This window comes from Ascaphus truei, chromosome 5 (assembly GCF_040206685.1).
Source record: "Ascaphus truei isolate aAscTru1 chromosome 5, aAscTru1.hap1, whole genome shotgun sequence".
NCBI lineage: Eukaryota > Metazoa > Chordata > Amphibia > Anura > Ascaphidae > Ascaphus > Ascaphus truei.
This window is the reverse complement of record NC_134487.1, coordinates 133,495,434-133,509,038: the sequence shown is the minus strand read 5'-3', so window position 1 is coordinate 133,509,038 and position 13,605 is coordinate 133,495,434. Positions and strand designations below refer to the sequence as shown.

General features: G+C 40.3%; 1 protein-coding gene across 3 annotated transcripts in view; it reads left to right on the top strand.

Moving 5' to 3' along the window:
• The window catches only part of HRH2 (histamine receptor H2), a 93,227-nt gene extending 80,254 nt beyond the window's left edge, over positions 1–12,973 (top strand). The window contains exon 4 of one of the 3 annotated variants that reach the window (XR_012801731.1): positions 11,903–12,040. Coding sequence is in view for 1 of the 3 variants with exons in the window: in XM_075600888.1 (XP_075457003.1) it covers positions 11,903–12,110 (208 nt within the window). In the remaining 2 variants the exon portion in view is untranslated. Of the gene's footprint in view, positions 1–11,902 lie in introns of all 3 variants that reach the window. The other 2 variants (XR_012801732.1, XM_075600888.1) reach the window with 2 other exon arrangements.
• The last annotated feature ends 632 nt before the right edge of the window (positions 12,974–13,605 follow it).

Genomic DNA, 13,605 nt, shown 5'->3' with positions numbered 1-13,605 from the left:
GCAAAGCATTCTCTGTAAGCTTCAGCGACCCAAAACAGAAGTTGCTGTTATGCTGGTAGAATGAAAGGTTAAGGGTGATGATCATTTCAACTGCAACAAAACCTTATTCATATTCAGTGCAAGTGAAAATTAGAGGCTCCGAATGTCACAGAGTGCAGAAATCAAGAACTAGTGAATATGGAGTATGAATATGAGTAATCTCGTGAACTCTGGGCTCTAGAGAAATCAGTGTTGGAGATATCAATCCCAAAATGAAATGCATTTAATAACACACAAGCTACATGACAATAGGATTGAAATTCAATCAAATATATATTGATGCTGGTGATGTATTAAGATCATGAGATATTTATCTTGATGCAAAGAAAGATGAAGTTATTAATAAAGTTCTTTATGTTTGACAAAGATTGTTAGCTTGAGAGGTTGACATTAAGGAAGGTGAACACACTGACACCTATATACAGGATTTCATGCATTGCTTGAATTCTCTTTACCTCATTAGGGAGAAAACATATTAAAACATACTGTAGCTGGACAAGTTAATGCTGACAGGCAAATTCAAGGATCACTTTTTGGACAAAACACTTCAGGCTTGTCAACAACTGGATTTGACCTTTTTTGTATGGTTAAACTCACAAGGGAGGGCCATAAGAGGAGACATATTTCCGATCATCCCCACATGGGGTTAAGTCCAGACCTGCAGATGCAGTGATTGGGAACCACTCCTACATCACCACTCCGGGTGTACTTGGCTTCTCCACTATCAATGCAGCATCACAGGTGCAGCAATAAGCGCACAAATTTAGGAATTTAGAAGGCAAGATGTAAAACTGCAGATGAGATACCCCAAAGGCCTCACTTCCTTCAAGTCCCCAACATTTCCTGCTCATCTCCCTCAGGCCTTTAATGTCTCCTGCTCCATCCCTAAGGGCTGTTATATACAGCATGCGGCCGTGTGTGCCTATGCGAACGTGCGTGCACGTGCCTCATGCTTTTCGTGAGTATACTGTGTTGAGTGTTGAGTGTGTTTATTTGTGTGTGCAGCACACACCAGGCCTATAGAACGTGCCTAAGGCCCCAAGCTCCCCACTTCTTCAGTCCCTAAGGGTCTCCCACTCCCAGCATCCCCACTTCCCTAAGATCCCCACTGCCTGCTCCCTTCCTCAGGCCCCCAGCTTCTGACTCCCACTCTCTTCCTCAGGGCCCAAGTCACATGCTTCATGCGGCAAAAACATTTTCAAGGTTGGCAGGGCTGCTATTTGCTTCCTCTGATAAACCTAATGTTAAGCAAACTCAAACTCAGGCAAACATGACATACTATGGGGGATGTTTAGATTTCTGGGCGAAAAGAATATTATAAACAGTGGATACATTTGGTGCAATCTTTTTTTCTAGATACTCCCAGGTTTCGCACCTGGGAGACTTGGATGCCTCACTCATAAGAGTGTATAACTGTATCTCCTTAAGAGATGGGACTTGGTTGAACACCCTCTTATAGAATTTCTTTCAGTTATAAAAATGCCTCTGGGTGACTCCACTGATAGCTTCAAAGTCATTTTCACTTCTGAGTACATTGTTTTATGCTTCGCCAAGAACTGATAACAGGCTGTCTGGCTCCAGCTTCTCCAGCTTCTGTTGGAATGGAGTCACTGAGGCTGGTGGCTAGTCACTACAGTTGACAAGCTATCTTTGTCCTGTTATCCATCGCCCTATCTCTTCTAGGAGAGCTTATTATTGACACTTCTATGTTGATGTCTCTGATTAGGGTCCCTGAAACAGAAAGGAACATAAACCATGTCCTTGTGGAACCTGTGGGCTTTTACTTCTTGTTTTTTGTTGCAGCAATGCCTTAAGGAACTAGTGAGAAAATGAGAAGTGTCACATCAGAGACAGCAGCTGCTGGAATTTTGCTGTGGTAGATTATGTCTCTTACTCACTTACCTGGCTCACTTCTCTTAATCCTAACTAAGTCAAAAATCTGATTTTGATCCTAAACAAGGATATGATCATCTTTGTCATGCGACACGGGGGTCACATGAGGGTCTTACAAAACAGAAATGTGTAAATTACCTTCTGTTCCTGAAGGGTTTAAGCAGTAAACAGCTCAGCACAATGATTTTTTTTTAAACTAGTAAAGCAGCTATTCTCCCCTCCCCCAGAAGCCTGCATGAGCAAAACTCATATAATGTCAGTATCTTTCTTGCCCCATGAGCATGTTCTGCTGTTTAAAAAAAAATGGTTTTATATTTTTTTTGTCATCTCTAACTTCTGAGGTTACCATGGCAACAAGCAGACTGCACTGGACTCTAGGGAGAGTTTTATTTTAATGCCCCGGACACTTCATACTTCAGATACTGATATCTCCCAAATAAAGTATCAGATTTTAAAAATTAAAACAGCTTGGAAAGGGCAAGAAAATATATCTTGGGCCTAGATGCACTAAATTCTCTTAGGCTATTTAACCTAACGCTAACCTACAGGGAGTACCCTAACATGAACCCATTGTAATTCCTTTAAATAACGTATAGTTAAATTTTTCCACCCGTTAGTGCTAATGATATGCAAAGAGGTATTTCCCCTAACATCGCATATCCACTAAAGGACGTTAAGATTAAGGCAGAGAATTAACGTTAGATTGTTTAGGTCTTACCTAAAGGTGGTGTTATTCCCATCCAGAGAGACTTACATACCTCCCAAAACACACCTTTATACTGTACGTGGAGAGAGAAAAAAGAAACACACCTAAAATACTTAGGAAATATGCTCATTTGGATTGGCGAATAGATTCAAATGATTTAAATTAGCAACGTCTTTTGCCCTGAGTATAGTGTATCTGGCCCTTAAATCCCAGGCAAAAACATCCTGGGTATAATTGTACATATTCTGAAGCTGCCGTTTTCAGTCAGAAATTCTCATTGACGTCAATGGGTATTTTTGCCCTGACCTTCCAATTCTTAAAATCTAGAAATATATTTCTCTAAGGATGTCTACACATCCCTCTGTGATAGGCTAAGTGGCCTGCCACTCACCCAGAAACAGTCAATGAGACTGCACATTCTGTGTAATGACACTGCACATTGGCTCTATCACATCTTAAGTGTCACATATGAAGTGTCTGTGGAGTTGAAATTGGATTGGAGGTGAAGAATACAAGAATTGGATCTGCACTTCATCATCAACCCTGCAACTGTCTCTTACCTCTCTCCCTGCATCTCATGCTATCCCTATTGCTTTTTCTGTTTGGTGTTTCCTCACTCCTTTGTAACCTTTACTGTATTCCAACTCCCCCACTCTCCTCCTATTCACATTTCTTAATCTCTCCTTCCATCCACATATGCGTGTGCCTATACACTGCACCTCTATGTACACACCTTTCCCAACAACTTCTACACCCCTCAATAAAAAGCACCCAGAGAAATCCTCTGCTCACCTTCTCTCTCTCTACTACTACTTCTCCTCCTTGCTGCTGGGGATCTCTTTCCTAATACTGGACCCAGCCATATACAGTACACATCTGTTCTCGCCAACACCTCCCTTCCACCTCTTTCCCTACTAATGGTGTTAACCCATCTAAATTATAACCGACCAACCTTACAACTCAGCTCTCAAAAGTAGCATCCCAATAACTTTCACACAAGGCTACTGTCCTGCACTTACAGGCGCTGCTACCAACCATTGTAGCCAAGCACTGCCATCTACTGCATTTATTCCCTCACATGCATTCTCTGTAAATTTCCAAACATACCACTTAGATTGTAATCTCTCCAGGCCAGGCATTTCCATTCCTATTGTCTGATTTTGTTACGCTTATTGTATTATTGCATGTATTGTATTGTCTTTGTAAAGCTCTGAGTACACTATCGGTGCAATATAAATAAAGATACAGTATATATATATATATATATATATATATATATATATATATATATATATATATATATATATATATATATATATCCGGGGGAAGGACCAGCACAGATAACATTCCAAGAGACACTGTTTTTAAGTAATCTTTGCTTTATTCATTGTAATATCGCCGGAAGAAGAGATCAGTGTATCTCGAAAGCTCGCACAAATAAAAGCATTTCGTTAGCCACAGAACGGTATCATCTATTTATTTTTTGATTATTGAAGCTCGGCTAACACGGTACTGATACCTCTACATGTATATATATATATATATATATATATATATATACACACACACATACATACATCCCAACCCCTATGTGATAGACTGAGCAGTCTCTCACTCACCCAGGAAACTGGGGGAGGGGATTTTTATGGCACTGGAGACAGCAAGGAGAGAAGGAGACAGATGAGAGGAGGGAGTATAGTATGTACAGAGAGGAGCTGACACAGCTAAGCGGAAGTGCAAAGAGAGGGGGTAGAAAGTTCAAAGAGGGCAAGATGGATGGGGAGTAGAGGCAGCAAGGAGGGGTGGAGAGCAGTATGCACATGGTGGAGGAAAGACAGCCAGGTGAGTAGTAGGAGGAGGAAACAGAGAGACAGCAAGCAGAGGAGGAGACATGAGTAGGAGAGGAGTATAGTATGCAGAGAGAGGAGCAGACACACTAAAGCAGGAAATGCAAAGAGGAGCAGGGCACGATAGAGGGAAAGAGAGACAGCAAGGAGAGGAGGAGACAGAAAGACACAGAAAGGAGAGGAGGAGACAGATGGATGATAAGGAGGGAGGAATGGAGAGCACTGTGCACATCAGGCAGGAGGGAGTGCAAAGAGAGGGGAGGAGAGAGAACAAGGTCAGTAGAAGGAAACAGAAAGACAGCAAGTAGAGGAGGAGATGGATGATATGAGTAGGAGAGGTGGGAGTTTAGTGTGCACAGTGAGGAGCAAACACAGTAAAGCAGGGAGTTCAAATAGAGGGGCAGAGAGAGTGCAAAGAGGAGTAAGGTATGATGGAGGAAAGAGTTAGGCCTCGGGCATGGTGCCTCGGGCCACGCTGATCCGTGCTCCTGCTCTGTCTCGCCTGCTCAAGCAGGAGCTTTTTTGCGTCCTGGCAGGCGAGGCAGTGAGCGCACTTTGGGGGCGGGGCGAAGGCAGAGCGGAGGCGTGGCTGAGCGGAAGCGGGGCTAGTCCCTCACTCCCATTGGCTGTTTTCGGTCACGTGACCGCTCCTCTGCTCCCCTCAGTGCCGAAATTCAAGCAAGCCTGTCTCCTCAAAATACCCGAGCCTCCGCACGCATGCGGAAGCGCGTGAAAGCGGCTGATAAAGCCGAGCTGATGAAAGATGCAGGGGGTAAGTGCATCGGCTCAGCACGGCCTGCTGTACTATGTCCCAGGCCTAAGATGTAGAAGAGGGGACAAGAGATAGCAGGGCATTACAGAAGAGGAGTGGAAACACAGAGAAATGTTTCTTTAACAACCTTTCAGATCTCCTAGATCAGCGTATATTACACCGGGTACAGCTTGTATAAAATAAACACTTTAGCTACTATACAGTAGAAAATTAATTTTCCTTTGCAGCGAAACATTCTTTTTTTTTAACGGGTGCAATTCTTTCTTTATCAGACAATTGTCCTCGACTCCAGCTGTTTGGTTGCGCTAATGCTGGCATCATTGCTGTCTAAAAAGAACAAAGCAAGGAAGTTAGGAAAAAAGAAAGTTAACAATTTGCATGTACACATAGAACTCCCCCAAATCATTTTATCACAAAAAGCCTCTGAAGCATCAACGTCTATTTATGGACCTACTGTTCTACGTCCTTTTGATAGAAAAGGGGATTATGTTATCAGTAATGGACAGCACCTGTACCAAGGGGTAGTGGTGCCGCACAATCTATAAACCTTATTTTATTTCAACAACAGTGCAGAATGACTACACAACGTCAGTAGTATATCACATCTTTACCAGGAGTATATCCTATTCGATGCCACGCAAACCTTATAGCTTGTTTGGCACAAAACCTCTCTGTGCGGTTGCTGTCTATTACTGGATCGGTTCTGTATATATGCGTGCCTGCATGTGGATGCAAGAACATAATTGAGCTCATCTCAAAGATTACGTTAATCACCCTACTTTTCTTAGGTCAATAAATATTGAATTAAACTTTATAAAGTTAGCTCACAAAAAGTTTTGTCAACTTACTGTAACTGGCTAAGAATTTGTTTAATATCCAGCATAATACTTCCTACTTTTCTAATCCCTTGAGTGTTGGAGGGGCCTAAAAAGCACAGTAAGTGATGAACTGCAGGCGTCTCCAGCACTAAAGGGGTTAACTGAAAGCATAAAAACAATCTTTATTATAACAGGTACAGAAGTCTCTGTGCCAAGATTAAGTTATCATTTTTACTGTGCGAAATAATTGTAATGCTAAAAAGTCGTACAGCCCCTCACAATGTGTGTCGTATGAAGATCGTTATGTGATTTCATAACGGATAGGGCCAAAATTATTTTTTAATGTACAGGTATACCTCGTATTTGTAAATATAAGTTATAATTGTAATATTAATTATAGTTGCCACACTGAACGTTTTGTTAACCTATATAGTGAGACATCCGTGCTGCATCATATATATTTTTGGTTAATACTTAATTCTGCACTAACAGTATTAACAACAGACTTTTTAGGGTTTATGCAAAGTTGAGCTTGGCGGATACTTTCTAATTTTTTGGGATGCATATAAAAAAATTTTGTCAAGTGCAGTCCTTTTTGTGCACCAAAACTAACTTGTAAAATTAATTTTTCGCGCTAGTGGCGCAGATTGATGTACCGAAGAATATAAATGTTTATACAGTAGCTACTGAGTGACATACTTAGAAACTTTAAGGACTGCCTTGACGCATTATAAATGGTGCTACCCAACAGTGAGACTTACTGTGAGTCTGAGGAGTCATCCCTGAATCATGCAGACTCAGTCCTGCTTCACCACATGACTACTAATGGGAGGATTCTACGTTAATAGTAGGGCATAGGGAATGGATGAACAATATACCTTTGAATCACAGCTTGCAATTTAAAGTAGCAATCCCACTAGAAGCCTACATGAGGTTAACTCATATTCAGTAATACCAAATATACAGACTGTGAAAAGGACCAACTCTTATGCCCTACTAATTGGGCCTTATATTAATGTGATAATTATATAACAGTAATTGTAGGTAGGGTGCAGCACTGAGGACTTAAAGTTAAATGTGCCATACAATATGGGTAAACAAATAATTTCCACTCAAGAAAAGAAGTTCTCTTGGAATCACACCATACTTTAAAAAACACTTGATATTTAATACTAAACATTTTAAGACATATCACTCTAACAAATAATTAAAATAAATAGGCAAGCAACACAGATAATTACTGGTATAGGTTACAGATCTGATTATATTATACAGGCATTAATTGTAATTAATTAATGCAGTGTAGTGGATGAAAGGCTGACTACAGTTGGTAAATGTATTTATTTTTATTTATAAGAAAGTTTTACCAGGAAGTAAGACAGTACATTGAGAGTTACCTCTCGTTTTCAAGTATGACCTGGGCACATTGTTAAGATGACAAATAATACATGGTTACAAACACAGTTACATAAGTGAACAGAGTATACATTATATACAAGACATTGCATGCACAGTTCAAGATAATATATATTATAGGCGTATGTAACAGTTACAGAACAGATTGAAATGTGAGCCAGCTTTAGTTTTGAAAGAACTTAAACTGGTGGTGAATGTGAGAGTCTCCGGTAAGTTGTTCCAGTTTTGGGGTGCACGGTAAAAGAAGGAGGAGCGGCCGGATACTTTGTTGAGCCTTGGGACCATGAACAGTCTTTTGGAGTCAGATCTCAGATGATAAGTGCTGCATGTGGTAGGGGTGAGGAGCTTGTTCAGATAGGTGTGTAGCTTGCCCAGAAAGTATTTGAAGGCAAGACAGGAAAGGTGAGCATTTTTTTCCTAGACTCAAGTGATGACCAATCTAGTTCTTTGAGCATTTCACAGTGATGTGTGTTGTAGTGGCATTGGAGAACAAAACGGTATATTGAATTGTAGAGGGTGTCTAATTTGCTACGGTGGGTTTGGGGTGCCGAGCCGTATACTACAGTATGTCTCCATAGTCGATAATTGGCATTAGCATCTGCGGTGCGATACGCTTTCTGACCAGCAGACTTGGGAGGATTTGTTCCTATAAAGTACCCCTAGTTTGGCATAGGTTTTGGATGTAAGGGTATCAATGTACACTCCGTATGTTAAATTGGAGTCAAACCATTTGCCCAGGTATTTAAAACTAGTAACAGAAGTTAGGGTGGTGTTATCGTTGGTTATGATCTGGAGCTCAGTCACTGATAGCTTTAAAAATTTAGTCTTGGTCCCAAATACCATTGTTACAGTCTTGTCAGTGTTTAAAAACAGTTTGTTTTGGGAAATCCAGTTTTTCGAGTCTCAAAAAGTCAGACTGAAGTATGTATTGAAGGTCGGAGAGGCTATGGCTGTGTGCATATAGGATTGTGTCATCTGCATACATGTGTATTGAAGCTTCCTTGCAAGCTGTGGGAAGATCATTGATGAACACTGAGAAGAGCAGGGGCCCCAGAACAGAGCCTTGTGGGGTTGGAGTTAGAGCCTGTGATGGACACATGTTGGGATCTACCTGATAGGTAGGACTGAAACCAGTTTAAAGCATACTTCCCTATTCCAGAGCACTGGAGTTTGTTAAGCAGGATAGCATGATCAACAGTATCAAAAGCCTTTGCAAAATCTAGGAATATTGCACCAGTGAGTTGTCCCGTTCCATTCCACACTGGATTTCATTGCAAACTTTTAGCAGGGTAGTTATGGTGGAGTGTTTGGGGCAAAAGCCAGATTGGAATTGGCTAGGGAAATTTGTCTTGGTATAGTAATCGCTTAATTGGGAGTGAACACTTTTTTCCATGACTTTGGATAGTATCGGGAGAAGAGAGATTGGCCTGTAATTTGAGACCGTGTTTTTGTCCCCACTTTTGAAGATTGAGACAACTCTGGCAGTTTCCCAGGTTTTAGGGATATGTAGGATAAGAAAAGCGCAAAATAAAAATAACAATCCATGCAGCTCAAATAAACAGTCTCTAGGTACTTTGTACAAGAATTGGTAGTGAAAAGTTAAGCACATTAGAGTGCAAGCAACACAACAAATAACCTATAATCCCAACAAATTAAAGGTTGTGCTCAAGTGATAAGTGAACAAATCACTCACACAAGTATCAGCAGAAGAGTGTCTTGTCACGTTCAACCTCTCATAAAGAATATATATAGAGGGAAAATAGCGTGTGTTTGTTAGCCTGTTACATCATGCTACAATAATATTGGATGTAGTCATTTGTTTCTATGCATTGATTCTGGGGCTACTACACCTTATTGGCTGTTGGTTTTCCTATTCATTATCACTTAACTGCTCTGTGTTTCCTGTGCTCATATTTTTCCCATTTATGAGAGGGAGTAGAATTGCTCATTTAGCCCCATAGCTTATATTGGTCCATCATTATGTAGTAATGTATGGTAACCCCCTCCATTTTACCATTTCTGCTACAATTTTAATGGTTTAATTAATAAAATTACATTCATATTTACGGAATACCTGTGTACTCTTCTTAGGAAATCCTTGCTGTTTGTGTTTACAAAATATTTAATGTTCCTCAGAAAATGTGTTAATGCATACAGTAAGTGATTCCTGTCATATAACGAAAAGAAAAGCAAGGGGGTAGCTTGTCATGCTTTTCCCACTTTAGGTCAGTGTATTTGCCGCTCAAAAAAAGATGTATGCGCTATATGTAAGGTAGAGATAGAACCCAATTGTAGCACTCAGGTTCACGCTCTGTATGATGAGTGAATGATTTAAAACATAACTTTATTAGTGTACCAATGAATTAAAATAATGGGTATTAAAAACAGACGACCTGAAGGTATCCTGACCTTCAATACTCGAACCGTATAGGTTCAGGGTCTATGATAGCTGTGTGTACCTTGATAGTCAGGTTACACACTAAATAACATTCCTTGTAAGGATCTGATGTAAAATGCAATTCTTACAGGGTGGCTCTAGGGTAAGTATAGGTGTTCAATTCACTAGTGGCAGAGTATAATGAACCGAATAGTAATGTATAATCGTAGTGGATAAACTATGATTGCATGAAATCTGAACAGTTCCAGTATACAAGTCTCAATAGAATGTTTATAAGGTAAGTTGGATATTGAGTCAAGTTGACCTAAGGTAACCCCCTTCTGTGTGCGGTGGTAGGGAGGATATGACCTCTAATAACCTTATGACACTAATGAAAGGGTTATTTGCACAGTGTGTATAGTGACACAGAATAAACTCATTCTCCCATATATCAGAAACTGTCTAGACCACGTGGTAGTGTAACACAATTATAAAATAGTGATTCTGGTTCATACAGTATAAAAACACCCAATAGTGATTGCTGCCTAAATAATGCTCTCAGCTCACTCCTACTGTGATTAGGATAGTATGATGTGTATTACATTGTGTCACTTTGCCTATGTAAACCTGATGATGATCACTGAATATTTCGCCTTGAGAAAGCTCTCGCGAAACGCGCGCGTCGGCGGCTTGGTCTTTACACGTGCACGCGCAGGGGTCTGATTCCCTCCGCATCTATAGTCTCTAACCGCGAGTTGATGCGGCTACCTGCCTGCACCATCAATACAGGCTTTCAGAGTGCCCCGATGGACACTGTGAGCCTCGTTACAATTTGTTACAGGCAACTGTTGCTCTTATGTGGCTAAGGTATCTAGTTTAGTTCCCCGTTTACTGCTGTTACTCAGGGATCTCCTGACAGCAGCTAAAAGGGGATACTTCACTACCAACACACAGTCTGTTTCACTCAGCCTACCTACATGTGAATACTAGTGTGTCACGATTCCCCTGAGCAGTACTATCATAAGGTGTGTGAGTACATGACCCAGTATATACAGACCTTTACATCTGGGTATCTATCAACGTTAACCCTCAGGTTTACATAGGCAAAGTGACACAATGTAATACACATCATACTATCCTAATGACAGTAGGAGTGAGCTGAGAGCATTATTTAGGCAGCCATCACTATTGGGTGTTTTTATACTGTATGAACCAGTACCACTATTTTATAATTGTGTTACACTACCATGTGGTCTAGACAGTTTCTGATATATGGGAGAATGAGTTCATTCTGTGTCACTATGCACACTGTGCAAATAACCCTTTCATTAGTGTCATAAGGTTATTAGAGGTCATATCCTCCCTACCACTGCACACAGAAGGGGGTTACCTTAGGTCAACCTGACTCAATATCCAACTTACCTTAGAAACATTCTATTGAGACTAGTATACTGGAACTGTTCAGATTTCATGCAATCATAGTTTATCCACTACGATTATACATTACTATTCGGTTCATTATACTCTGCCACTAGTGAATTGCACACCTATACTTACCCTAAAGCCACCCTGTAAGAATTGCATTTTACATCAGATCCTTACAAGGAATGTTGTTTAGTGTGTAACCTGACTATCAAGGTACACACAGCTATCATAGACCCTGAACCTATACGGTTCGAGTATTGAAGGTCAGGATACCTTCAGGTCGTCTGTTTTTAATACCCATTATTTTAATTCATTGGTACACTAATAAAGTTATGTTTTAAATCATTCACTCATCATACAGAGCGTGAACCTGAGTGCTACAATTGGGTTCTATCTCTACCTTACTTCCCTCCATTTATACACCCAAAGCACCGTTCACTTATCACTTGTTGAGGCAGCAGCAGGGGCTTACCTATCAGTCTACTGCGCTATATGTACTAAACAATGCTATGCCACAAAACAGCTTTCTGTACTAGAAGTGAATATAGTGATCATAAATGTGGAGACTGTTTTGTTTACTAAGTGGAATTTCCCTTCTTTCTTTAATAGGGACCAATGCAGGCTCTGCAGTGAATGCTTGGATATCATGACCTGTGGGAGAGGAATGTGGCTGCTTAGGTTCCTCCCAAAGCAGAGTATGTGGATCTCCATGTTAAAAGAACCTGTGAATGAAGCTTCAGATAGGACACAGGTTCCAGCATCTGGGTCCATGCTGCCGTCGGACCTTCAGACCACAATGCTATCTGGATACTCATGAAGTAAAAGCCTTGTGTTCTGTGACACATTTGCAACATCAAACCCTTTAGCATGGAGCTAGGTCACAGACTATAATGACAGATAAAAAAATAATAATATATTTTTTGGCGGCTGTCTGTTATTGGTGCCCACCCCAAGATAGAAACACATGGAAACTCCAAGCAAACTCTGTGTAGCCATTCAAACATGTCCTCCACTTGTGAGTTGTACAAGGGGAGGCACCCACAGGCATTAACAGCCTGGAAGTTGATACCTTACCTTTTTGTGAAAATACTTTTCAACACTGTGAATGGGATTCATCAAATTTAAGGGATAAAACAATTCTAAAAGCACATAATTTTATACCATTATCATACATACAGTTTATTTTTAACTACTTTATTTCTGGGGAGTAATTCTCCCTTCATGTAGTGAGAAATTAGACCATTTTATGAATAATAAAAAAAGTGTATATTGTTCTTATAACATTTGTTTTTTTAATGTCAATACTAAATGTACTTACTGTCAGACTGAACCATGTTTTAAATACCCTTCTGATGCTAGCTTACATTCCCCACTAAACCTTTCTCATATCACCAACTGTTCTAGAAGTTCCTAATCGAAAAAAGTTTTACTAACATCCTGGTAGCCCTCTCTGAAGCCTTGTCTCAACGTGACTGTTTTATTGTCTAACACGCTAGATACCTTTAATTTATTCCACGTCATGGTTTATTTCCCTTAAATGGGTGATATCTCTCTTCATTGAATCATACTTGTCATTCCATTGAGCACAGCTTTATTGTTCATTGAGCACAGCTGTAAAGTTGACGGACGGTCTTTCTTATTTTATTATCTGAAAAATAAATTTCAGTCTCTACTCTTTCACTTATGTCACAGATAAAGACACTAAACAGAATAGATCATAGTAGTGATTCATGTGGCAATTCATCATTTACCTTCCATTCCTGGAATTGGACAGCATTTATCTCTGCCCCTGATGTTTATCTCTCATATATGTCTAATTTACTTAGCCACTGTCTTTCATGCCCACTCATTGATTCCAGCTTGTTTATGAGTCTTCAACGTTGGACATTGTGGTCTATATTTAGCAATGCTATGCCATAAGACACCTTCAGGTGTTAGATGAAATGTTACAGCCCATTTACTGTACTTACTGATGTAGCCAGACCCCTGTCCCTGAAGCCCCAGAGAGATTGCCCGCTGCAAGGTGGTGACTCAGTCAGGATTCCATGGTGTTCCCCAGCAGCACAGATAGTTTGTCTGCCCACATTTGTAAATGAGCCAAAACGTGTGTTCCAGCGCTGTGAGGTGTCTTAAGGCATAGCAATACTTAGTAACTATTGACCTGAATTAGCACATAGCTCAGACCTATGTCAGATAATAAATGTCCATGTATGGACCATACACAAGAGCTATATATGCAGTTATTTCCCACATCTGGATACATCAATTAATTTTTTAAAGGCAGTGTTTGCTCCTGTGTAGTGGATAAATGA